At 36.6% G+C, this 27179-nt stretch overlaps 2 protein-coding genes across 4 annotated transcripts in view; one reads left to right on the top strand and one right to left on the bottom strand.

The window, feature by feature from the left end:
* LOC131301497 (uncharacterized) overlaps positions 1-27179 on the top strand; it is a 57718-nt gene that overhangs the window by 18952 nt on the left and 11587 nt on the right. The gene's annotated exons all lie outside the window — the stretch shown is intronic.
* Positions 16877-27049, bottom strand: LOC131301496 (SWR1 complex subunit 2-like). Of its 3 annotated transcripts, XM_058327837.1 has the most exons (13): positions 26875-27049; positions 24215-26350; positions 23976-24078; positions 23371-23440; positions 22017-22091; positions 21847-21890; positions 21517-21766; positions 20396-20474; positions 20163-20282; positions 19879-19947; positions 19018-19060; positions 17772-17837; positions 16877-17511 (listed from the first exon to the last, which is right to left on the bottom strand). In XM_058327837.1, the coding sequence occupies exons 3-13, from the start codon at positions 24041-24043 to the stop codon at positions 17322-17324; spliced, it is 1074 nt and encodes a 357-aa protein (XP_058183820.1). In that variant the 5' UTR covers positions 24044-24078; positions 24215-26350; positions 26875-27049; the 3' UTR covers positions 16877-17321. The 3 variants fall into 3 exon arrangements, with proteins under 3 accessions (XP_058183820.1, XP_058183822.1, XP_058183821.1); XM_058327839.1 differs by lacking the exons at positions 23976-24078; positions 24215-26350; positions 26875-27049 and having other exon boundaries at positions 22013-22091; positions 23371-23385; XM_058327838.1 differs by lacking the exons at positions 23371-23440; positions 23976-24078; positions 24215-26350; positions 26875-27049 and adding an exon at positions 23064-23322 and having other exon boundaries at positions 22013-22091.

Here is a 27179-nt window from a genome sequence, read left to right as displayed (position 1 = left end):
ACATGATACGTGTATACACAGCTACAAAAGACAATATCAATAACACATCCGCAATCGCTATATAACTATCGTTGGTATTCAAGATTTTCTGAGTTTCTCCTACGTGACTCATCGTAGACCGTGTCTCCATTTTCACTTTTCATAACCAAATCAACATTTTCAAAATCCGTTTTTTAACACACCCAACCTTGGTTCTGCCGTTCCGGTCTCCCGAGTATCCTCACAATGGTTCCGCCGCACCGGGTTCCCATTGGCACACGATTGCATTGGCTCCGTACCGCGGATAACCAAGCCATGCCTCACCATGGTTCCGCCGCTCCGGGTTCCCATGGGAACGCACACAATTCAAAACCCTCGGTTCCGCCACTCCGGGTTCCCGAGTATCCCACAATGGTTCCGCCGCTCCGGGTTCCCATTTGGGGTTTTCGAAATCTAAACTCTCGATTCCGCCGCTCCGGGTTTCCGAGTATCCCCACAATGATTCCGCTGCTCCGGGTTCTCATTGGGTTTTTCACAAATCTTACTTTTGCACACGCACACAACTCACATAATGCCACCAAAAACCGGTCATTATGTAGTTTCAAAATATTTTCTTCTTCGAAAAAAAACATTTTCTTTCATTAATCACACCCTAGGTGTCATGTTTCTACTTTCTCGATTCTCGTGTCTCGTTACATGTAAAGACTCCGCGGTAGGACTTTTTACAAACATAAATCATTCATTGTAATCTTGAAACTAAATTAGCAAGATCATCCAATTCTATATTAATAATCATGCTCATAACCATCCTAAATATCAAAATACGAATACTTCTATTCAAGTGTCAAATTCCATCTTTCGAAAACCATTCTTTCTTTCTTTTGAGAAATTCTAAGCAACATATGTTTATTTCGAGTAACAAGTTGATTAATTCAACATATTCCCCTTCCTTTTCATCTTTTTAAAGAAAACTCCATTCAAGTATTTCATGAAATTCTAACATTTCAGGCAACAAATAACATTATATACTTATGACAGATAACTTTAGCAGACAACAGATAACCTTATATACTTTTTAACATACGGTTCTATGCTATACATTGAGTTAGTGGACGAGGGACTCTACTTATACTTAGGGAAGTGAGTAGAGAAAATCTACCTTGATCCGAAACTAGTCGGGGCAGAATAAGCTAGTTGGAAGTTTTCTACGGGTGGTGAAACTCGCAAATCTTGACCAAACTTTGGATGGCAGTAACTCGGTCAATATTTGGTCGAATATGATCGTTCTTGGGTTGAAACTGAAGCTCTCGAAGTGCTCTACAACTTTCGTGAAGGAAGTTGATCCTAGAAACTACTTTAGGTAGGAGAAAAATGGTGATAAAGGAAGAGACAGTATGCTGTCTGGAAATGGAAATCCGAGATTTTTACTGAACTTCGGATGCCAATATCTTTGTCATTTCTTCACCGATTGGGGTGGTTCTTGGGTCTAACTTGAAGGTTTCGAAGTTCTCTACAACTTTTGTGAAGGAAGTTGATCCTAGAAACTACTTTAGGTAGGAGAAAAATGGTGATAAAGGAGGAGACAGTATGCTGTCTGGAAATGAAAATTCGAGATTTTTACTGAACTTCGGATGCCAATATCTTTGTCATTTCTTCACTGATTGGGGTGGTTCTTGGGTCTAACTTGAAGGTTTCGAAGTGCTCTACAACTTTCCCGAAGGGAGTTGGTTCTAAAAACTACTTTAAGCAGGAGAAAAATAAAGATTTGTGAAGGGCAGTAAGCTATCTGGAAAATGGAAATGGCAAATGAGTGAAGGTGTGAGTTGAATGGAAGGCATGGGGTGCTATTTATAGCCAACACTTGAGCTCCTTCTCCCTCCATATGGCCGGCCCCCCTCCCTCTCCCTTTTCCCATGGATTTTGCTCCATTGAGTTGTCATTTCATGCCTTTCAATCATGCCATGTCTTCCATGACTTGTCTTTTCCAATTTAGGCCAAATCTTAGGCCATCATGAAGGGTTTTTGACTTGTCAAGTCTATGAGAAGGTTGCTTGTAAGAAAGAATAAAATCATTGGCTAACTTTGTACTTTGAAAGACTAGAAATGGGTTGGCAAGTGGTCAAAAATAGGCTTAAGGCTATAAATGTTGCTTGTGTAAGTAATCAAAACTCATGCACACACTCCACCCCACTCTCTCACTCTCGGCCTCTCTCTCCCTCTCTTCATCCGGCCCCCTCTCTCTCTCTCTCTTTCTCTCTCTCTCTCTCTCTCTCTCTCTCCCTCCTAGGTACATATGTCTAGGAAAGTAAGTCTAGAATTATTAGGTTTAAGTCTAGAACATAGGTGTGCATGCATGGCAAAGCTAGCCTTGCTTCCTTTGGAAGCAAAATGATGAGATTCCATGTATGACTTGTCTTGTTATGTATATTAGCAAGTCAAAGGTCTATTAACCAAGGGATAAAAATTCCCCTAACAATTATGGTCCAAGGGGTAAAGGAATATTGGTCATAATTAGGGTTTGAAATGACTTGTCATGGGAGTAAAAATGATTACTCCTATGGTCTAATGGTCCTATAGGGTTTGGAGGGGTTCATAAGGCTCAAAGATGGTCTAAAAGGTCTAATTAGGGTTAGGGTATTGTAACTAGGTGAATCGGTGGTTTGGGTCCTCCAACTAATCGGTTGGAAACTAACTCTACTTGCCAAGTAGAATTTCTAGCCAATAAATATGATTTAAAGATTTTATCTAACTCGTTAGGAAAATATACAAGTGCTTTTATAAGCATACTTGTTTTTAGAAAATGACTAGATTGCTCGGCGTGAAAGATATAATTTTATAAGTCTCAAATCTAATTATGACGGATTATTAAAATTAAAAAGAAATTTTTAGTAGCAAATCCAAGGAATTAAAATAAAATTTAAATATTTAACGAAATTTTTATTTACCAAAAATCAGGGTCGTTACATCTTCTTTCTTGTCTAAGGAAATGAAAATTGAAGAACCTCTCTAACTTTCAAGAACAATAAATTGAAGAATTTGACCAATTAAATTTATCCATATTATGCAGTCTTATTTTAGTTGTGATTATTAGATCTTGAACATAATTTATTTTTTGGAGTAAAAGATCAATGATTATGTTTTTGGTTTGTTTAGATAACATTGACCATAATGTATATCACTTGATTACCATGATATATGGGAATACTTACCACATACTATGATCGTATTTAACCAAATTCAGAATTATCTCCATGATTACTTTTTCTGTTTGTTAGATCACACTAACCATAGTGTATTGCGTTTTATACCACTTATATGAAACACTTACCACTAATTGTGGTCGTATTTAACCAGATTTGGAGAGATGGATGACAGCTCAAAAGGGGAAAATGTAATAATAGACATTAGTGATAACACTAGTGATGATGATAGACATATATAGTAATGATAACAAACTTGACGATTATCAGTTGGATGAAATATTCGTTATGTACACCCGTATTCGTGGTAAGTATGTTCTTTAACATTTAGCAGCCATGGGTAAAATAGAAAGTATAAGCCATATACTTGCTGTGTTTGGATGGATTTTTTAGAATTTTTGAGTTTGATTGTTTGGATAATGTGTGGAGAGAGAATATGGTAATTATTGGAAATATGGATAATGAGTGGAGAGAGAAATGAGAAAAAGAATTGGAGAGTGAAGAGATAAATGATTGAAAGTAGGAATAATGAAGTAGGAATAATGAGAATTTTTTTAGTTGAAAAAAAAATTTCAAGTTGGGATCCAAGGAAGGCAACTGTATATGGCAAGCGACATCTCCGTTGAGATTCTGACCGTCTCAGTCATGCCTAATAAAATAAACGCACAAGGTAAATAAAATATTTGTCAAAAAATAATGAAGATCGCATGGCCTACAGTATCTTAACAACGAAAACAAAGTCAGATTATAAAAAGCATATCCAAGCAACATTGTCCAAAATTAACTCTTAACCTACTGTTTCAACATTGTCCAAAATTAACAACGAATTGTGCTATAGAGTTAACTATTTAACCTACTGTTTCAACTTAATGGTCCTTGAAAATTTTTCATTCTTGACAAACCATGGCCGAGATCCAAAATTAGTAGAATGTATTGGCAGCCAAACCCTAAATCTGCCAAACACTAAATCACAAAACCCAATAATTAATTTGCCTCCTTCTCTGATTTTTTAACCCAATAATGAGACCCAAAACCCAGTATCCCAAAAGTTTTGAAACCCCTATTTGCGCAAGACATTCCTTCCCCGGTTTTCTTTGTATGTGTTCGGTCGAGAGAGGTACCTCGAGAGGCGTGATCAACTATTATGGAGGAGATGTTATGGAGACGAGATGCTATGGAGGAGTTATTATGGAGGAGCTGCTATGGCGGAGGACAGGAGGAGAGAGGCACGGCCATGGCGTGGGTTGTAGGGATTTGGCGTGAGAAGATAGTCAGGGAGTGTGTGAGATGGGTGCCAGCTAAATATTAGGGTGTTTTCAAAATCGTTTTAACCAATGAAAGAGGTTAACATGATAGAAGGCATGGATCTAAGGGTTGAGATTAAAAGAGGAGATCCAAGGGTTCAAGACAAACGGGGGCATGGATGACCCAATACCGCCTTAGGGCATCACATCCAGATCCATCAAATATTTGATTTATAGGCACTACATTTGTAACGACAAAAATGAAAAATAAACTCATTTCGTCACAGACAAATGCAATGGAGACATCAAATATCTAATCTAACTTAACTTTTTATTTATATAACTTATAAAGTAGGTAGGGAGGTATTTTGTATCATTAATGGCATAATGTGGGGTAGATAAGCATTTATGGCACAAGTTTGAAAGTAAGTGTATCATTTTCAAAAGGTAAGTACTAGTATAAACTATGGTATATAAATAAAAACCATGAAGTAACAGCCGAATATTGTGATGGTATATAACAAACTAACAATGATTAGGTGGTATGTTATGCATAGCCTTATTTTGTAGTAAATATGACATTAATGGGGGGTAGGTACGCATTTATATAACATAACAAAGGCACCATAATGAAGGTAGTTAATAAGTAACTACCACAATAAATGTGATGTTACTTAGCTCCACTTAATTTGTATTACCTTGTAATTAAATTATAATACCTTAATAATTAATGAAACTAAATAATTTATTGAATGGGCCATTAGGGATCAATAGTTCGCGGTTACTCTTACATTAGCCAATTGTATCAATCACTCATTGTTCGCTACCAAGACTACTATTAACTACTACATCTACTAATAACATTAATCACTATCAACCAACATTAACCAATTCATTTTAACCAATTGTATTAATACTCAGTCATTACCATATTGTTAGTATAATTAGCCAATGACTTTGGCTACTATAGTCAATCATCACTTATTGAATACTCCCTCCGTCCCTTTTTAAATGTCCTACTTCGTAACTCCAACTTATTAGAAAAACATCATCATTATACCTTTCACATCAATTTTTTCCTTCACTTTCCCTACTTACCCATCATCATTACGCTTTTTACTCACTAACTTTTCAAAATGGAATCTACTTTTAGGGACAAAATAGACAATGTACCAACTTTACCAAATAGACACTTATTAAGGGACAGCCCAAAATGAAATATTGGACTATAATAAGGGGACGGAGGAAGTATAATTAATCGTTATGCTGCCACTAATTGAATAGTCTAATGTCAATTATAGTTACTGCTTACGCCACAACCTTGCCTTTCAATAAGGTTGAAAACCCCAAGCATAGGGCTAGGTCGTCGATAGCATAATAACTGGAAAGTCCGGGATCGTACCCACAAAGAATCGAAAATAGCTTATTTGGAATGTAGGTTTTATATGGTGGATTGAGGCGTTTAAGACGGCGAACTTGGTTTTGATTTAAACGGTGGAAAACTAAGGCAAAAGACTAGAAAAGAGCTTTATGAACTAAAAGAGGCAAGTCTAGGGATCGTCCATCCCTTGACAAAGGCCGTTACCGGTTCTCGATTATAACTCAAGCGAGAGTCACGACCGCGTGCTCACGCTCGGAAGATTTGACTTTAACGACTACGTTTAACAAAAGATGTGATTAATCGGAACTAAACTAACCTATTTTTGCTAATGTATCTAACACGTAGGAGGCCACGAGCCCTCAATACGCCGCTTGCCAAGACATCTTGACTAAACAATATACCAAGGAGTTAACACCCCTCGTTTAGACAAAAATGGTTAGGTTAATGAAATTTCGAAAACCATGATTTTAAGTCCAAAGGTTTGAGAACCAAATAACCACCTAAGTCATTGGGAAAGAGTAGCCCAAGACTTAGCCAAGAAACTACTCACACATATTGAAAAGACTAGAAATTATGCTAGGAAGTGAAAGCATGATTAACCGATAGAAACGGAAATAAACTTGATTTATATGAAGATCCAACCGGGAGCTACAACATTAATAAATGAGAAATTAATATAAGACAAATACTTACTTGAGTTCTTAAGGAAATAACTTGAAAAAAACTTGAAAGACTAACAATGGAAAAACCTAGAGAGAAAACTAGAAACTTAAGCCTAAAATTACCTATGTGAGAGAGAAAGACTTCCAACCTATTTATACAAACAAATCTCTCCCTATAAAATATCCTAAAAACATACCAAAAGTAGCAACTATTCCATTAATGGAAGGTCCAAAAAGCAGCAAATATCTGGCCGGAAGCTCGTAGTATCGATACTAATTATGGAAAGTATCGATACCACACAGCTAAGTTGAAATGGCTATTTTCCCCGTAACGCTCCCGTATCGATACGACCTTAATCCGTATTGATACAACAATTACTGGAACTCTACGAAGCTAATGCGTATCGATACGGAATAAGGCTGTATCGATACAGGGAGGTTATCTCCAGTTCTTCAGGCCAGCCTCAGCAGACAGCTCCCAGCAACTTCCACAGCTCCACAGCACCTTATTTTCATTCCCTAAACTTAAGTAAAGACTACATTTTAAACATTTCTTTTACCTTTTCTTTACTTTAATTTATTTAATGAAAATAAGAATGTATCCCCCCATTTGGAAACAATGGCATTACCAGAATTTCAAGATTCCAATTAAATCAAAATGTCAGTTAATTTGATTTAATTTCAAGATTATTACAATTTTATGGTTTAGATTTATTGTTTTAAAGAATTTGTTATAAGAAACATATATACACAAAATAAAAATTTAAGGGAATATATTAACAACATTAATTGTAAGTTATTCAAAACAATAAATGAATAATTATTTTCAAAATAATATTTGTAAAATAATTTATAATTAAAAATAATTTAATAAAATATATTAACATAAATTTAAAATAAAGGTAAGTTTTGGCTAAAATATTTAGTTTCAAAAAATTGTTATAAAAATAGTGGGTTACAAATTAAATATTATTTATATTTTCACCCAATATTTGGTAGTCTATTACACAAATGATTAGCAAAAGGACAAAAAGTATGGTGAATAAGACAAAAGTGGTGTGAATTTATAAATTTTCAATAATTAAAAAAATTTCTGCAAAAAGGTACATTCTCTTGCCAAAAAAGTTCATTTCCCGCCAAACCTGCCACTTGGAGAACCAGTTAGAGAGAGAAACCACAAAAAAACGTTGAAGTATAGCCTTTAGATGTGGTAAGTATATAATATTTTGTGGTAAGTGTTAGCATAAAATATGGTAAGTAGAGCCAGTGTTCATGGTAAGTATAATAGCATTTTTTGGCTGAAAAAACGCAAAACCACCTAACTTTTTGGAGTTGATTTTGATCCAAGCGCTTAGATTAACCTAAAATTTGATCTAAAGATTCATATTAAATGGGGCTATCATGCCCTAATACCACATTTAGGCATCATAGAAAATTTCATAATGATTAGGCACTTACAAAGTGATTGAATGGGTCGAGTTATAGTACATCTTCAAATCACAAGAGGTCCCGAGGGAGGATTTCTCTGGTCCCTACGGGCTAGGTGCTCATAAATGCCTGGAACATGTGAGTTTGAATCATATATCGAAATAAATATAGGATCGTAGTGACTTATGTTGAATCACATGAGGGATTTCACATCGGGTTATCTCGGTCCCCGTCATGCAATCCATTTGCAAATATTTGCTCGATGCAATTCCAAGTGATACGTTGCACTGTGGCTGTAAATGAGCAAGGTGGAGTCGAATTTTAGGATGCACATATAGGTTTATTTCTTAAGGTTTTAGCAAGCTCAAGCTGGTCTAGGGTGAGTCGAGCGAACTTATTCACGAACAAATGTTACCAAGCCAAAAATATTATGCCCTTTATCCTTGATGTACTGGTTCACAAGATTGATAGAAGATTGAGACAAGGCTCGATTTGAGACAAAACTTATCTTGATTTGTGTCTTGAACATACACACTCAAGAGCAAAAATGAACGACGTTTATGAGTAGATTTCAAAAGAAATATTATTTTACACTTCAACTTATGTTCACGAGTTTAATCGAGCCAAATACTATATCAGACGCAGGTTGAGCTCATTTATTGAATGAGCCTAAAATGAAGGTCTCATTTCAATTGACAAATCAAACTTGAACAAGCCCTTACTGAGCCGAACCTTGAACAAATCAAGATCAATTAGCAAATTATCATACCACTATCGGGGTAAAACACCAACATAAAACCTCTTCATATTTAAGGTATCACCTGGGAAATACTTTCAAAAATTGGTTGCTTTGTCATGACTCAGACGCAAATGAAAAAGATAATAGCATAAAGGTAACCATAAATACAGCATGTACACATGCAGAGATGGGTCTCATTGCAATGATGGTTGTGGTGGAGGCAAGGATGTGCGAGTCAAAGAGCCAAAGTTTGAAGGGAGTTTGTTTGAGCGATACAAACTGCTCCAACGTATGCCAAAGCGATGGCTTTGATGATGGCCATTGTGTGGACTTTCGTCAACGTTGCTTTTGCAAGAAAAAATGATAAAAGCTATTGATGTTTGACCGAGTTCATTTTTTTTTATAGAGATGCTCTATTCTATGATTAATACACTATGACCGGCTTGGATTAGATTTTAGTTAGATTCAAGCGGCGTGTGAGATACACATCCATTAAAATATACAGAATTGGATGTTATGTGCACACTTCATAAATTACAGGCGTATTATGTGCACATTTTAAAACTATATGAGTACATCTGCACATGACCCAAACACACCAACGACTACTAGGCCAATAGCTCGTATGCCGGTAGATCTCCGGCCCCGGAGTATATGTCTTCTAGGCCAATAGCTCGTATGCTGGCAAATCTTCGATACACCCACTACGCCAAAATATACCTTTAGCGGCATTAGTAAACTGCTAATAATAATCTAAAAATCACCGGGAATAAACTGCCATTAAAGCAACTAAAACAAAAACGGCAGTAAAAACCCGACGGTAATAGTAAAAATAGCGGTAATTTTTATTTTTTTTTGCTTTTCCATGAGTCTAACTCGAAACCTCTGGATCTCCATGTGCGCGTGCTACCAATCGGGCTAACCTGCATGTTAAGTCAAATTAGATAAATAATAATATTTATATTATATGGGTTGGTTTTATTATAAGCGGCGATAATTTAAAAAACCGCCGGTAAAAGTTCTTGACAACGGCAGTCTCAAAAAACTTGTCGTTTTAGGGTAAATATTGCCAGCAGTCTTATTAATGCCGCTAATATTGTCTTTTAACGGCAGTTATTTAATGCTAGTAATAATACTGCCGGTAAAGCCAAAATTTGGCACTGTGGTGGAGATCAATTCAGCACTTGTAGCATTGTGGGGTCTTATTTTCGTAAGGACATAAGGAACCATCACATAGTCACATTAGGTTCCTAATTCAACTAGTCTCTTTTCACCATAAATAAGCGAAACATTTCACCACAAAGAGGTGTGACATTTTACTCCAAAATAGATGTAACACCAATGAAGGTGCATACAATATGCACTCATAATCATAAAAATGCATAAAATTTACAAAAACAAAATTGTAACAGTAACATTTACCATAGACATAACATTTTTCAAAAGTAGGGATCGGGTATTCAAGCATATCCCGTGGAGAAACCACATTCTTAGGTGTCTTCATATATAGAGTCCCCTTCTCCTAAGGACCACCTTAACTTAATAAAATGAGGACCTTCCTTTCCCGATAGAATTTCAATGATCTGAGCCGCTCAATGTGTTCAGAACGTGATTTTAAGGGTACCCGAGAGGAACCAGCAAAACAAAAGACCGAGAAGGGCTTCATCCGAGCAGTTTTTGTTTGTTTTTTATCTAACGGTTCAAATAAAAAAAATAAAAACTGCTCAAATCAAGCCCTTCCCAGTCATTTTTTTTGCCAATTTCTTGCGGGTACCCTTAAAATCACGTTCTGAACACATTGAGCGGCTCGAATCATCGAAATTCGAACGAAAAATAGGAGAAATTGAAAGGTCCTTATTTTAAAATAAGGACTTCTTCATTTGAAAATAACTATATATATATATATGCCCAATGTAAGTTACCTATGCAAATTGGAACACACAAAACAGAGATGGAGCAGTATCCAATGCGTAAGATTTCAACTGTTTTCCTTCTGATGATGTTTCTGATGATGGTTCTGATGATGCATGTGTGCCGTGTGTGAGCTGAGGTGGTGTGTGTGTGTGTTTTCTTTTAAAACAAAAGAAAAAAAAAAGAAAACCCATCAGGAGGGTTGTTTCAACGTTAGAGAGAGAGAGAGAGAGAGAGAGAGAGGGGTCAGCGGAGGAAGAAGAAGGAGAAGAGAAAAGGGATTAGGGTTAGCCTTGAATTGAAGCTTATTAGGTAATTTTCATCTTCTTAGATACTGAAATTCATGTTTTCCATGCTAGGTCTTCCATTCTGTATCTATTATGTTCTGAATTAGAACCATGGGAGAGGGTTTCTAAGGTTGGAATTGAGTCTTATTTCAAAAAATTCGTGTATCACATGGTTATACTTAACTGTGTTTTGAGAAAGTAGTTAATCTGTCCTGTTTTTGACAAATTTTTCCCATCAATGTGCCGATCATTTTATTTTCTGATAATTTTACCGTAGATGCCTCTGTGAGTGTAGTTTATGCTGCAAAAATTTCAGAATTTTCTGAATAGTATGGAAAAAGATAAAAATCATGAATCAAACTGGTGTCTGATTCGCGTCTGGGCAGACAGCCCAGACACGTGTTGGAAAAACGGGTATAACTTCTTGCTCGGGTATCGGTTTTACGCACCGTTTCTTGATTCCGAAACTAGACTCGTATATATTTCTGAATATGTATGGGTTGTGTCGTGGTTCTTTCTAGATTATAGCAGTTTTTGAATTAAAGTTCAGGTTTTGGTACTTTTGAAATTCTGGACAGCTTTTGGCTTGTGTTCGTCATGAAATTCCTCAAGTTTAAGCATGCTGGGTGGACATGGGTTCTCATGAGTCTTAAACATAGATCAATTGGTGATGTTTTGGTGTTGAAATTATTGGAAAATATTGAGTATGTGATTTTTAATGAGCTTTCGATCACAGACTGTTCTGCTGAAAACTGTGAATTCTGCTTTAGATGTGTAACTTCATTTGAGCGTATCTTGGTCATTCGGACTCCGTTTAGGACAAATTTTATATTAAAATTCATGTACCGGAGGTGTACTTTCTAATGGTGGTGGTTTCATAATCTGGTTTTAACCCTATAAGAAGTTATAGGTCGAAATACAATAGGATGGTCGTGGTTTCAAATCGATTTTAAGAGTTATATCATATTTATACTCTTACGTTTGATTGGGGGCACTTCTAAGCCTTAAGATGGACATGATTGGGGGCACTTCTAAGCCTTAAGATGGACATATTTGTATTTGTTGGGTATTGTCTAATACCTTATTAGTTTTATAATTTGGTATCAAATGATTGTTAAATGGTTTAGGGGTGTTGGTGACATTGTTAACCTCATTTGACACTTGTTAGCATGGTGAATGTATTATGGGGTGTATCATTTATTTACTTAAACATTCCAAGGGATTTATATGCTGATATGGTAGCTTGTGGCTAGGTAACAAGCCGGTCAAATAGGAGGTGCCGAAACCGTAAGTTTGGTGTATATCTCGGTCGATGCAAAGGTGAGTGTGTCTGATATGGTTCTTTCCAATAAAATGTTGCTGTGGTGGTGAATGTATATCTTGCTAATCGTAGTAAGCTTTCGATATGGTTATCTTTAATGAGATATTGCTGTAATGGTGAGTGTATATCATGCTATTGTTGTTTAGCTTATGATATGTGAGAGTTTGATTCATAGATGTTGTTCTATATTGAATTGAACTTGAATGTTGGCTTAGTGCCCGGTGATTGGCTTTATGCCAAAAGGCTTTTATGCCTTAAATTATTGGCTGTGTGCCCGGTGATTGGCTTTATGCCTTAAACTATTGGCTGTGTGCCCGGTGATTGGTTTAATGCCAAAAGGCTTATGCCTTAAATTATTGGCTGCTTATCTGGTGTTACTTTTTATTTCTCGATAAACTGTTGACAAGTTGAGATTATCTTTTAGCTGTTGGATATTACTGTTGTGTTGTATTTGGAGGATGTGGTGATTATATCTGTTACGTACATTTGAGTATCTCAGATATGTTGAGAATTTATATTTTGGTTGTTATTTATTCGGTTGTTGCTATATTTTGTTGAGTATTTCTATATCTCACACACTCTGGCTTTCCTTTTTGGTCTGCCAAGTAGCAGGTTGCGTAGAGTGGGTCCACTACCGGTCAACGTGTTGAGAAGTGTTTGGGCTAGCATCAGATGATGTGGATAAGCGAGTTGGTTGTAGGTAGTGAATTAAAAAGTTGATTTATATAAGTAAAAAATATGTTGTTGGTGGATGTGTTGAAGTTTAGAATTTTTAAAGTATTGTAAAACTATATTGTGATTTAGTTGTGCGAGGTCATGGTTAGTTGGTCGATACGTCGACTCATTTTTATATTAAGGTGATAAGTCTTCCGTTGGGTGTTATTCTAACAGGTTGTGAGGTGTGATTCGGTTTTTGGTGTGGAATGTCACGTGGTCGCGTCGACTCGGGCCCACATTGGGTGCCGTTTGCGGGGCGGGGCGTGACAGGTAATTACCTCTCTTTCTTAACTGTTTATTAGTACTACCTTTCCGGCAAAGTTAAACTCATGAAGCCTTGGGTCGTGTTAGTTGAAGCCTTTGGGACAATTACGAAGATCTTTTCTGTTCTAATGATTTAAGCCGTTAAACTTGTAGGTATCATCAACTTTTAATTTATATACTACTAGGAAAATGGTTGTGAATAGCATAACCGTTATAACTATCTGAGTTGCTTACATTTTAAGACCCTGTGTTTTTTTTCTAGTTATATGTAAAAGGTTAAGTTATCTCCATTTGTATCTTGAATGTACCCAAGTGCAAAAATGAACAACATTTTAGAGTATCCGTAGTGGAATAAAAGTCAATAATCCAAATTGTTACATTATCTTTTGGTTATTCATTTAAAGAGTCGATAAGGTTAGTAATATAAAGGTCCACAATGGTACAATCAAAATTTAATAATTAAAACTTGTCACATCACATTTTCAACTTATAAAAATCTAAAAATTGTGGCACAGAAAACAATTTTTTAAAATAGTTTTCAAAATAATAAAAACAGGTTATTAGAAAAAAGGAAAAAGTTTTAAAAAAGCAGTTTTTGAATAAAAATTTTGGAAAAGGTTTTTTTTCTAAAAAGAATAATTTTTGAAAATTTTTTTTTAATACAAAATCTGTTTTGAAATAATTTATTTTGGGAAAAATAGTTTTTGAAAAAAAATAAAAAATGTTTTTAAAAGTGTTTTTCTTAGAAATATGTTGAAAATGGAAGAGAGAGAATGTTTTTGTATAATGATAGTAAACTTGATTGAGGAAATATGAGGACAACTAAATTTAGTTATTACAAAAACTGTTTTGAAATAATTTATTTTGGGAAAAATAGTTTTTGAAAAAAAATAATAAAATGTTTTTAAAAGTGTTTTTCTTAGAAATATGTTGAAAATGGAAAAGAGAGAATGTTTTTGTATAATGATGGTAAACTTGATTGAGGAAATATGAGGACAACTAAATTTAGTTATTGTCAAAAAGTTGCTAGCTTTGATTGTCGAAGGCCATCTACAATGGTATAATCAAAAGCAAATTATTTTTAAAGTTAACAATGTTGGTGTAAAAAATGGCTCACAATGGTATAATCAAACTTAGCAACATTCTTAGAAATAATCAAATTTTGGGCTTTGGATAACCAAAACTAACAACCTTTTTCAATAATCAAAATTTGTGGATCAAACACCATATAAGTTAATTGGTTCCAAAATTGTTTACACGCATATTTCAAATGGTATTTTCTTCTTCGCCTGCTATATATCTCATTCTCTTTACCCACAAACTGTTTCTCTTTCTTTCCCTCCAAAAGTGAAGCTCGTATCTTTCGATCATCTACAATTCAACTCATTGTCGTTGGATTAAGGTATTTCACTTTTTTTTCCCATTTCTATTTTATTCTTTTTTCGTTCCTCTCCCTGTGGTTGAGTACGTGAAGAATCTTGCATTCTTTTTCAAATTTAGGAGCACATTTGAATTTTTTTTTTTAGTACATGATTTTTTTTCCAAATTCATAATATGAGAGATGAAAGTCACCAATTTCCCCCAAAATTAAGGAAGGTACGTAAACGATATATTTTTGCCAAAAAAAATAAATGTAATGGAGGGAAGTGATCAATGGTGGAACACATAAGGAAGAGAGAGAGAGAGAGAGAGAGAGAGAGAGAGAGAGAGAGAGAGAGAGAGAGAGAGAGAGAGAGAGAGAGATTGTAATGGACCCCTTATTTTGGTTATGGACTAAAAGTGACCATTGTAGATCTCAACATTGTTAAGCTTAGCAACCTCTTAAATGGATAATCAAAAGCTGATGTGTCAACTTTTGGTTATCCATTTTTGATTATACCACTGTGGATGGCAGGCCATCCACAGTAGCATAATCAAAAGCCAATTGTTTTTAAAGTTAACAATGTTAGTGCAAAAGATGGCTCATAATGGTATAATCAAAGTTAGCTACATCCTTAGAAATAATCAAATTTTGGGCTTTGGATAACCAAAATTAGCAACATTTTTCAATAATCAAAATTTGTTGATCCCACCCTACATAAGTTAACTGGTTCCAAAATTTGGATATACGCGTGTTTCAATTGGTATTTTCTTATTATGTTCTTTGCCTGCTCTATACCTTCTTCTCTTCACCCACACACTATTTCTTTTTTTTCCCTCCAAAAGTGAAGTTCATATTTCTCGAACATCCAAAAAAATTCATAATAGGAGGAAAGAAAGTCTCCGATTTTTTCCACAAAATTAAGGAAGGGAATCGATATATTTTTTCCCAAAAAAAACGTAATGGAGGGAGATGAATAGCGGGAAACAGAGAGGGAGAGAGAGTGAAATTGTAGTGGACCTCTTATTTTGGTTATGGATTAGAAGTGACCATTGTGGACCTCAACATTGTTAAGCTTAGCAACCTCTTAAATGAATAATCAAAAGCTGATGTGTCAACTTTTGCTTATTCATTTTTTATTATACCACTGTGAAATTTAATGAGTTGCTAAGAGATTGCTAAATTTGGTTATTCCAGTGTGAGCTCTTTTTTGAGCAAATGTTGCTAACTTTAGCAACTTTTTGGTTTGATTATACCACTGTGGATGCTCTTATGAGAGAGTGTCTCAAATATACAACATTTATGAGCCAAATACTGTCACGCGCAGGTTTGACTCATTTATTAAACGAGATTAAAATTGAGGTTGAGTTCGGTTCATTCCAATAGACAAATCAAACTTGAACGATTCTCTACCGAACCGAGCGTTGAACGATTCAGGAATGGTTCGGCATCAATTAGCAAATTGCCATACCACTATTGGAGTAAGACACCATCATAAAGCCTCTCACATTTAAGGTATCACCTGAAAAGTACTCTACCAGCATCTAAAAATTGCTTGCCCGGTCATGACTCAGAAGTAAATAAATATGATATAAGCACAAGGTAAACCGTACATATAGCATAGGTGCTCGAAAATAGAAAGGTATACATCTTTTCAGCTGCTTTATTCTTTATCTATAATTTTTTTAAGCGATACGTGATATAGACTCATACTCCATCTTTTCGGCTGCTTCATTTAAATTTTTTTTTTTTTTTGGGTTGTGGGTGTATGTTGGCAGTGATGGGGCCGATTGCAATGGTGTTTGTGGTGGAGGCAAGGATGTGCGAGTCTCAGAGTCACAACTTCAAGGGAGTTTGCTTAAGCTATACAAACTTCTCCAACATTTGCCACGGCGAGGGCTTTGCTGATGGCCATTGTGTGGGCTTCCGTCAATGTTGCTTTTGCAAGAAAAAATGCTAAAAAAGTAACCTCAAAATCAACCCCTCCAAAAAAAATTATGTGAACCACACCCACTTCATGATCTCTCCGTTGGACAGGCATTTGCTGCATCTAAGAATAAAAATAACCAACTCTCTCTCATTTGGTTTAACGGTCTTGCTATCGTCAGCCCACTGGGCTGACGATAAGCACACTAGAAGACAAGAAAAACACGTATTTCTGTGTACTTTTTATACCATTTAATACACATTCACACACTCATTAGTGGGCTGATTTTAGAATTTTCCTTGGTTTAAAGAGATTCGAGCATTTTGAGAACCCTTGTTTCGTATGGCTTTGAATACCTTTGAAGTGAATAACAGCAAGTTAAGCGTTCTGATTTGAGTTTGAATACATGAAAAGGCGGGGCTGTTCCAGCGGAGATGTACTAGACACACCAAGGTCTTCTAGGTCAATACAATAGTTCGTATGCCAGCAGATCTCCGGTTATCGATTAAGCATTTACAGCATTCTCCGGTTATCGATTCAGCATTTATACATCATACCGATTCAGCATTTATACATCATACGGATTGTGATGGGGTCTTATTTTTTTGAGGATCACTCATCACATCGATCCTGATTCGACAAGTCTCGTCCCTTTTCTGACGGTCTAGTCAATTGACTCAATTTAACAACTTACCAAACCCCAGAACACTGGGCATATCTTAATAGTTCAAGCATAATAGCCAAGGTATCCTATATTTGTAACAGAAACATGCTATTGCTTTCTAAACGTGTTGATCCTACACATTATCATTTCAACCTTGGGCCCTCAAGGATCCAATCTCCAGCCCAAATTGCCTAGAAAGCCGGATGTGAGCGGCTGACCTCTTCTTTACAACGACAGCTACTCAGAGTCATCGATTATTTCAAGAGCTGGAATGGTGCGGAAGCGAGCTGAATACCAAAAATCAGATGCCTCCCTCATATTTGGAATAACTGATCTCTTCTGCTTTTTGGAAAATCCTTCCCCAGAAATCACATCACAAAGAAACCCCATGCTCTTCTTCTCACTAGCTCTGCTGTTTTCCTCCAAACTGCACAATTTGCCAACCAAAATTTTAACAGGAGATACGAGATCAATTTATAATTGTAAAATTGAAGCAAAAGAAATAAATAACAGAACTTTCCGAAGTAAATGAATATCACATTTCCTATGTAAAAGAAAAAAATTCGCTGAGTTCCGTCAAGGCAGTGGAAGAAATAAATCACAGAACGTTCCGAATTAAATGAATATTACATTTCCTATGTAAAAGAAAAAATTCACTGAGTTCCATCAAGGCAGTGGAATCCTTACCGTTCGCGAATTATTTTAAAAGCTTCTTTCGTTGCATAAGGTAGCCCAGTTTTTGGATCACGGTACCTTTTATCATCACATGACAATCAAATAACAGCAAAAGAGTAAGCCAATGTAGGACACTCAGCACTATGGTTGGTGAAGTAAACATAAGAAGTAAAGGAGCTCAAAAGCAATAGATATTAATACTGGAACCTCGATCAATTAGCAAGACAGAGCCAATTTGAAGTCCATACATACATTTGTGTCCCATAGCATTTGTGTCACATAAGCTCATTCACCACATGGTTAGTTTAAGAGAGCAAATTCATAACATTTTGTTTCCTTTTATAGGTCCAGATATTCTATATGGTACATAGGCTCATCCCAACATTCCACCCAGCCATACCTAAAACTGAAATGAATGGAGCAACTAAAATACTGCTAATATGGTGTAGGCTAGCTGTCCTGTGAAATTCAGGTAGCATGAGCAGAAATCAATGATGCAATAGCGCATTATGAAGGGATGGACAAGGACATAAGAGTACGTGAATGCAGCATTGGAAGCTCATATTTTACCAACTTAAGATACTTAATATGCCATGTAATGAGAACTCCAGAAGAGGGTTGGGTTCAAATATGTGTCTAAATGTGATATCAACCTCATCCTATGTTTGATGAGAATGGGACACGACACAAATAGATCATGTTCTTTCATAAAATGGCAATGACAAGGCGCAAAGGGAGCATCTCATGCACTATATGCGCACTTTATGCATCTTGTATGGAAATTCTTGTTACTAGACATGCTTCTTGGGCAAAATATCGAACTCCATGTCATACACAAATCACATATTATGCACTTGGTACCCATGACCAAGTGTAGAGTGTCCAGAGAAAGTACTTCATCCACTCAAAAGGGTACATCTCCCAAAAGTTCAACAAGCAAAGCTTGTCACAGTTCAAAATTTATTAGGCTACCGTTGTTGAATTTAGGGTTCTTAGTTCGGTCCCTTATTTGTACTTAACGTCTTTAATTCTTCAGTCATTCTGGCCGAAAAAGTTCTGATATTGTACATTGAAGCATGTTCATTCCTCAAACCAGAAAACTAAGGTTAATGAAAAACCACCTACCACTACCATACCATTTTTTTTTTTGCATATACCTGCAACCTATTTCCATTTCTTTAAATTTTTTGTCACAAAATTGCAATAACAAACATAGTAAATGCAACAAGTGACCACAAAGATAGATATGAACTCTTACTTCGCAGGCAACCCAGTAACTGCACACACAGCCCTCTTCGGATCTAGCAAAGAAAAAGGGAATGAATACCAAAATGAGTTGTAACAATATCTAGAGAAAAACAACTGAGATATTATCTGTGAAAATTCAACAGCACATTTCTATATATCATGCTCGGTCCTTGAGTAAAATCTTACAACAGCATTTTCATGCTTGACTTCCGGCAGCATTGTACTTCAAGGTACTGTCTCCATATGACAAGGGAGGCCCATGTAAATACAAAATCTAGAAAAGTAAATTGGCCGTGTCGTTCACCAATCCGACCGGCTTGTTTGTGATCTAATACTCATGTGGAGCTCCAAACTAAAGAAGCTGTCAACAGACTTATTACTAACAGTGGCAGGGAGGATAAGGATTAAGTACATGGAAGAAACCAAGATGGAGAACGAAATTCGCATAACCATTGCCTTAATACTTGTAGAGTCTTCCCTGAGATTGTGTGACTCACTTCCGCACCGAAAAATAAAATGAAAAACTGTACCCGCTAGACCTTAGCGAGAGGGCAAGGATCCCAGCATACTTTATTCGTAGTATCATAGAGCAATGCACTGAAAAACGTGAAGAATCATTTGTATGAATATTGTACACATGACGCAGTTGAAGAGACCTATTCGATTCTGGAAATGCACACCATGACATTATGTTGATCAAGATATTCTCTACGCTTATCGAATTGACTTGATTCTAATATCAATATACAGTGACATCAACTCTACCATTAGTATTTGGCAGAAATTGATATTCAAGCATCCATGAACATGATGTTCAAACCATCAATCTTAAGAAATCGGTTACAGTCATTAGCACATAAAATACCCTTACACGGAGTGGAACCTGTAGAAATCTTTGCCTGAAATGACAATCCTTTACTGAATTCTAGATAGGATTTACCTGCAACAAAAATCCCATCAACTTGAAATAACCAGGCAAAAAAAATCCTTGATGTCAAATCCAAAACACGTCACCAAAAGAGTGACAAATACAGGAAAAGTAAAAATTATTAATCTCCTCCAATGAAAAAGACCAAGCTGGATATTCAGATTCTGGGAACTGAGAAAGAAAACCACAAAAGGAAAAGTATTGATAGGTGATGAGGAAATACTTGCCATTTCTAGAAAGATATCGTGTCTGAGGGCCACTATAAACTGCTTTGTACACGACCGCTCTTTTCTTAAATTCTTCCTCCCTTGCTAACACGCATTCCAAGTGTCTCAAGTTCATGATTTCTGCAATATAAAAAATTCATGCCACATAAATTGAGAACATCCCAAAAGTAACCTCTTTACTAAATCGTCTACCCATTGCCTCATGTAACCCGTAGACCATCCAAATCCTCAACCTGTTTGAGCTGCTTCCAGAAGCATCTCTTCTTGGGTCATCCTCTTCTCCTCGCCTTCCTTTTTCCTTCTAATAATTGGCTGCAAAAGGTGCAAAATCCAGTTAAAGCTATATGACTGCAAATCCTACCATGGCTGAACTAGGGACAACAACTAATTAGGTTTTCAAAGATCAGCATCATCAGAGCCAAAGCTCCAAAAGGCATGCACTTTGTTAGTTTTTCTTATAAAACAAATTAGCATCAAACATATAACAATATCTTCTGCTTATCAATATGCAATGATGGACTTGGGAATGTATCTTAATTTTACAACTCATTCTTCAGTTAATGTTTCAACCAAGTATGCACATGAAGTTGAATATGGCCCATAACTGAGGTACAAATTCATGCTTTGCATATGCTGCTTGATGCATGAACCATAACTTAATGAGGAAATCATAGTGTATTCTGGTTTCTTGCTCATAAACATGACAAAAATATAAAGTAAAACTGCTTAAGGAAATCTCGGTACACATTAGAAACCTACATTAGTAGATCATGAAATAACAAATACAACATATAACTAAACACCACATCATGGAAAACAGCTACAACCAAGCTTTTGAGTACTGCTTATATTCCCAAACCGATACCAGTTCAAACATACATGCCTCTCTATGATGAAAACTTGCTATAAATCTTGAGTGGTAGGTTCTTCAAAAATCCATTATTACAACGAAAGATTCAGGAATCTCCAACTCTCTGGGGAAACGAAGGAGAGAGAAAGAGCAAGAAGATAAGAGCCATTAATGCAGTTCCATCCAATAAAACTCACTAGTCTGAATCTGTATAGCAGTGGTACATATAGCATATTATTACCTAAAAGCTGTGGATAATTTCATCAATGTAGATAATTTCATCAACGAAGAAAAATAACTCCACAAAACTGCTGAGAAATTGCCTATTAGGTCGTATAGATTAGCTGATCTCAAAAAGTTCCACATAGCTTTAGTGGAAATGATGACAAAAATGCATTCTTTTCCCACAACTAACCTGTAATAAGAATATAACTAAATGCCTGGGAAAGCTAAAAGGTTATTCACTATTCAATGTTGTTTATCAAGAATGAAATTTTAACTAACCTTCATCGTTGCTTCCAAAGCTGCACGTATTGCATCTCTTTCAGCTTGCCTCACAATAACTGAAGTCCTTGTCGATTTCCTAACCGTTTTCTCTTCCACATCGTCGGGCATATCATGATGTTCAGGCAGGGTAGACCGCTCCGGAGCTCTTTCGTCCTTGGGATCTTTTCCTAGTTTGGAAAGGACCTTTTTCTTCTTTCTCTTTGGCAATTGCTTTCCAGGAAATATTAGTTTCTTCTTTGTTCTCTCCCTGTACAATAAGAGATTAACAACTTAATCCATCACAAAAAGTTTAAATGCTCCACTTCCTGCACCTTGAAGAAGTCAGACCTGCCATCTCCTTCATTTTCTATTTCTTCATCTGGCTCCGGTTCCTAGTTCCAATAATATCAGACAGTAAGGAAATTCAAGTGGTACACGGAAACAAATGAATAATGCAGTGCGAGAGGAATAGATACTAGTCTTAAGTCTGAGAAATTAATGAAAGAAGAAATACTTGCATCATCATCAAAGTCACTATCAAAAACATCGGCAACCTCCCCCTCAACTTCTTCATAATTTTCGTCATTTTCATCCTGAGAAATAAACAAATGAATTCAGACTAAAAATACAAGAGAAGCCAAAATAAATATTTCCAACCCTTAGATCAATGTAACTCAGAGGCCACTACAAAGCATATGCCAGGTTTGAAGCCCCATTATCCATTCCCGTATTTACTGAAATAAAAGCCCAACAATTCCCTTAGAATTGACTATAATCATCTCATGGATCTACATCTACAAATTTTAAAATAGCAGCAGACATGATTATGATGACAATAGCATTCAGCTTTTACCTCCAATTTAAATCTGTCTTCATAATGGAAATAGGGCAAATCACTTTTCTCTTGAGCCGTATGAGGGGAGAACTTCCTATAAGTTTCTAGGGGATATTATTTGTGTACATTTATCCCAATGAGCCTATCGAACCATTGTAATAGTCTAATAGATATTCTGTCATGAAAGAAAAAGATTGCAGTCGATCTGCTAACGACCGAATGATGTTGCTGTGTCAGCCCGTACCAAAGAATATCTTAGACATGATCCAAATTTGGTAAATAGATAAAGAACATTGGACATCAAAATCGTTGAGAGGTACTTACGGAATTAGGATACATTTACTAATCACAAAATAGATACAAGATAAGAGCATCTCCGTTGGTTCAACAAACATTTTGCCATTGAAAAACTTTGGCAAGAGAAGACCAAAAGTGACGCTCCATCGTTCGGGGAAAAGTTTCACCAAAATTTTCCAAAGCCACTTCTCATGCTAATTTTTTTCATGGAGTATGGCTTTGTCAAATTCGCCACGACATCATGTACGTTTAGGATCTTCAATAAGTCTGATCCAAAGGTGGAAAATTGTTAGATGAGTCAAAATGGCTTTGCACCAATGGAGCAGTATTGATATTTGATACTATTTTGGCATTTGGTGTTGTGAAAATGACTTGAACAACAGGAGAAGCTATATTATAACATAGTATATAGACAAATGCACTAGATCATTACCAGTATTCATTTCCTTCTCTTTACACTCAAAATCCACTTGGGAGATCCTATCAAAAAGCAGAAAAAAGCCCACTCCGGTGACGCCTAGTCAAGTTCTGTCCTCCGATCCTTCTGACAACAAACGGAAGGCACTACCACCCAACTATTTATGAATGACTCAGAAGATAGTCTATTTCCTTGGTTCTCGTTCGACGGGGTACTTATACATCTGCTTCACTTTACACAACCGAAAATCTCTTTCCAAGAATAATACTACTAGTTTTCAGATAATAGTCAATACCTTCTAGCAGACAAGACAAACATCTACCTCTTTCAGAGCATCCTGATTCCAGAACAATTCATCCTCTTCAATCTCCTCATCAAGCAACTTGGTCATCCTAGAAAACCATGGCATGAGGTCATAGTCAAAAGCTAAACATTTTCATAACTTCCACTACCTCTACCTTATGTACACAGTACATGAATGCATACATATATCTATCTATCTATTCATATCATAACGGGAACACCCCTTTTGGAGTGAACGTCAGTTTTAAGGCTGCCTCACACTTATTTCCCCAAAGTACCCCTTAAATTATCTAAAGAAACTGCCCCAAAAAAAGAACTGCCCCCTCAAATTTCTTCCCCAATCTTTTCTACTTTCACATCTCAGATTTCATTCACCGTTAGTCGCAATTCAAAATTTTCTTCCCTCCATCTTTTGCATAACACGATTTGCACATGCATCGCGTGTGTCTAGACATTTAGTGTCTGTGTTTGTGTGTATATATGTCGAGAGAGAGATAGAGAGAGCGCTATTCCCGCATTGAACTCAACTATGTACATGATCCTATACCTATATATACACACAAAGCAGATAAATTAGCCATCTAAACTGCTTAAGTGATCAAATGCAATGGTTTATAATGGTACCTTTTGCCTCTCGTTGCTCGAGAAGTGCAATTGAGAAAAACAGTCTCATCTTCTTTCCCGTCCTCCATTCTAGCAGACACCAACCTTTCTGCAAACAGGAACTCTACAGCACAATTACAAGAAGAATGTTTCATTCAACTCCACATGTGAAGCTAGTGATTATTACACTCCCAAAAAAACATCTTTGATTGAAACACCAAAAGAAGATACAATTAGATTTCCAGATCAAGCAAGTTTACCAAATTTTAGGAGACAATCGCTACTTTATCCTTTCCTGATGCCAGTAGCTACAAACCCTTGATGGGAATTCTCAATTGAGTCAATTCTAAATAATGAATAACCTAGGGAGAACAACTGAAGGGGGTAGGGTGGTGGGTTTCGAGTCACTTTCGACTGAGGGATGAGCGGAGGCGAGTTTCGGAGAGAGAGAGAGAGAGAGAGAGAGATTTGGGCCTTGTTAGTTTGGGACAAAACAATCGGGGCGGGGGATTCTATTAGCCCTGGGATTAGGAGGATCGCCGGACTAGAGAAACTTACCAAATGCCCCATAGATGGCTTGCAAATAAAGCATTAGGGCTATTCTATCTAATTGAAAAATTAATTTTGTTGGTAAAATTTATACAACAGATAGATTATAAGTATGGGCGGGCTTGTAAAAAGCTTTGGGGGCAACATAGCCAATTGAACTGCTAATCCTTGTCAAGAAGATTCAAAACAAACATGGTATATGGAGGATTATGGTTGGACTTGACTTGTCCATCACGTAATCCCATAGATAAACAAACATGGGACAGGGAGGATTAACCACCAAATAGTCCTCCATGGACTATTTAGTCTCCGAACTAATAATCCCATAGCTATAATCCTCCATAATCCAATCAGAAAATTACCTGTGGGTCTAGAAAACCAAGACTTAATTCCCATTAAGGATGAACTCAATTTTTATTTACCTCCGAGTACAACCTCATGATGAAGATTACCTTTTACTAAATAGAACCATCATCAGATTTTAGTATTATGGCTTCTTGGACGGAAGTTGTAGCTCCAGATGCATAAAAAGCTGAAATCTGCAAGTTTTAGTTTGTTTTGGTCACAGATTTTATTATTATTTCTTTTTTTTTGACAGAGCATTGGTCACTGATTAAATTGAAATTTATGGTGAATGGGCTCTAGGCCAGCTCGCATCTTCTAGTCCTCCCCATGTGAGAGGCTAGAGTTCGAGCCCTATAGTGGACGTTTGGAATTCTAGGCTATGGATAGCCTCTGAAATCCGTTGTCCTTCTGTGTCCAAACCGACGGTTCATTTTCCTTGGGTTTTGTCTCCTTGTGCAGGGGCTTTCTCGTAAAAGAGCTGGGTTGCTAATGCGTGGCTGACAAAAACCTGCAACACGTCTCTATGTTTTGAGATCTGGCAACAAACGTAGGACACGCTACATAGAGCAAGTCCCTACCCCTGCTCCAAGATTGAGCAACAGTTTCTAATTTACTTCAAGCTGTCTCTAAGAAAACTGTCCCGGCTCTTATATCAAAATGTGAATGAACAAAAGGTGTCTACAAATCAATGTTCATAGCAGAGATCTACCAACATGTACCAATTCAGTGCAGCGTAAGTTCACAACTAAAATGCTAGCAAAAAAGCAAGAGAACTGAGCACAATAAATATCCAAAATTAATCTTTACAATTTATGAGCACGTAAGCTAAACGCCACACGGAATTTTAGTCTGATCATCAACATCGACCCTTTTTCCCCCTCTCTCTCGCTCTCTTTTTCTCTCTCAAAATTATAAACGCAACTCAGATTAAAACACATGCACTCATCACCAAAATAACAGCTTCGTATTGGCGAAAAACAATTGTAAGAATTCTGGCCTAATGCACACACCACAAAAACCAAAACAAACATCTGACATCAACTTCTTCAATTGACTCTCTCTCTCTCTCTCTCTCTCAATGAAGATGAACCAGCGGAACTCAGATAAAAACATATGCAGACATCACTCCAATCGATAACAAAATAACATTTATATGCAGATTAGAATTAAAAATCGTAAAAATCAACCATTATATACTAATCTGAAAAACAAAACACAATCTGTCATATCAATTGGTTGGGTTGATTCTCCTTTTTTGTTGTTGAACATGACGAAACCCAAGCCAAAGAAAAGAATATGCATGCATCAATCAATGGCCCCCAAAACAACCTTTATACATAAATTTGTGAAGAGAAATGGGAAAGAATCAAACCTCTATGAAGTACTCTCTGTCTCTCTCTACCCAAATCCGATCGACAAACCCATCACTGATCTTTCGCCTTCCCTTTCCATAATTAGTAGCTCAGTTAGGGTTTTGAAGATGAGGTCTCCCTCTCAGTAACCTACAAATAAGATAGGGGAATCAATGGCCCCCCAAACAAACCGTTATACACAAATTTGTGATGAGAAATTGGAAAGAATCAAACCTCTATCAAGTACTTTGAGAATGGAAATCGTACTCTCTTTCTCTTTCTACCCAAAATAGATTGACAAACCCATTGCTGATCTTTCGCCTTCCCCTTCCATAATTAGTTACTCAGTTACGGCCTGTTTGGCTGGGTCAAGACCCCGCATAACCCTTTCTCGGATGGAGTCCAAGCCCCACTCTATCTCCTGTGTTTAGGAGAGGAAAAAAGTTCATCCTTTTCTCCCTGATTTGGCCGAAGCCGGGATTCCTACTCCCCCTCCACCCGGATTTGTAACGATAGGGGTACCCCTGTCGTTGGATATGCGGGGTGATATGGGGAAGGTGAATGACTGTTTTGCCCTTAATCTCTCTTCCATCCAAACTGTTGGAGGAATTAGGGGCAAATAGAAAACGTATTACGAAGAGAGAGAGAGAGAGAAAGAGGAAGAGGAATGGTACCTCGCAGAGATCGTCGGCGTCGGAGAAGGAGTAGTGATGATCGGAGCAAGAGACTTACAGCAGGAGTGGTGATGATCGACGGCGGCGGCGGACGGATTACACGAGGTGTTGCAAAGGATGGGGTTGGGTAGGGGCGTGGGTGGGTTTGAGGTGTTATGTGGAGTATATCTGTATTTACATAGGGAAATGATTGACTGGATCCAATTACGTGTATTCACTTTAAAATTTACGTATATTTTTAATTTCCAATTACGTGTGTGTATATTTATACTCTTTCATGAATTTTCAATTGCATTTTTTAATTT

This window comes from Rhododendron vialii, chromosome 9a (genome assembly GCF_030253575.1).
Source record: "Rhododendron vialii isolate Sample 1 chromosome 9a, ASM3025357v1".
Lineage (NCBI taxonomy): Eukaryota > Viridiplantae > Streptophyta > Magnoliopsida > Ericales > Ericaceae > Rhododendron > Rhododendron vialii.
This window is presented reverse-complemented; position numbering and strand designations above follow the sequence as displayed.

What these genes read in the sequence shown, in the direction of transcription:
- LOC131301496 (XM_058327837.1), bottom strand. Translation starts at nt 24,043, where the DNA reads ATGGAGGACGGGAAAGAAGATGAGACTGTTTTTCTCAATTGCACTTCT. An exon ending in GAAAATGAAGGAGATGGCAG is followed by an intron (nt 21,767 to 21,846) that starts GTCTGACTTCTT and finishes CTTATTGTACAG; the next exon opens with GGAGAGAACAAAGAAGAAAC. An exon ending in GTTACTGGGTTGCCTGCGAA is followed by an intron (nt 17,838 to 19,017) that starts GTAAGAGTTCAT and finishes TGATGATAAAAG; the next exon opens with GTACCGTGATCCAAAAACTG.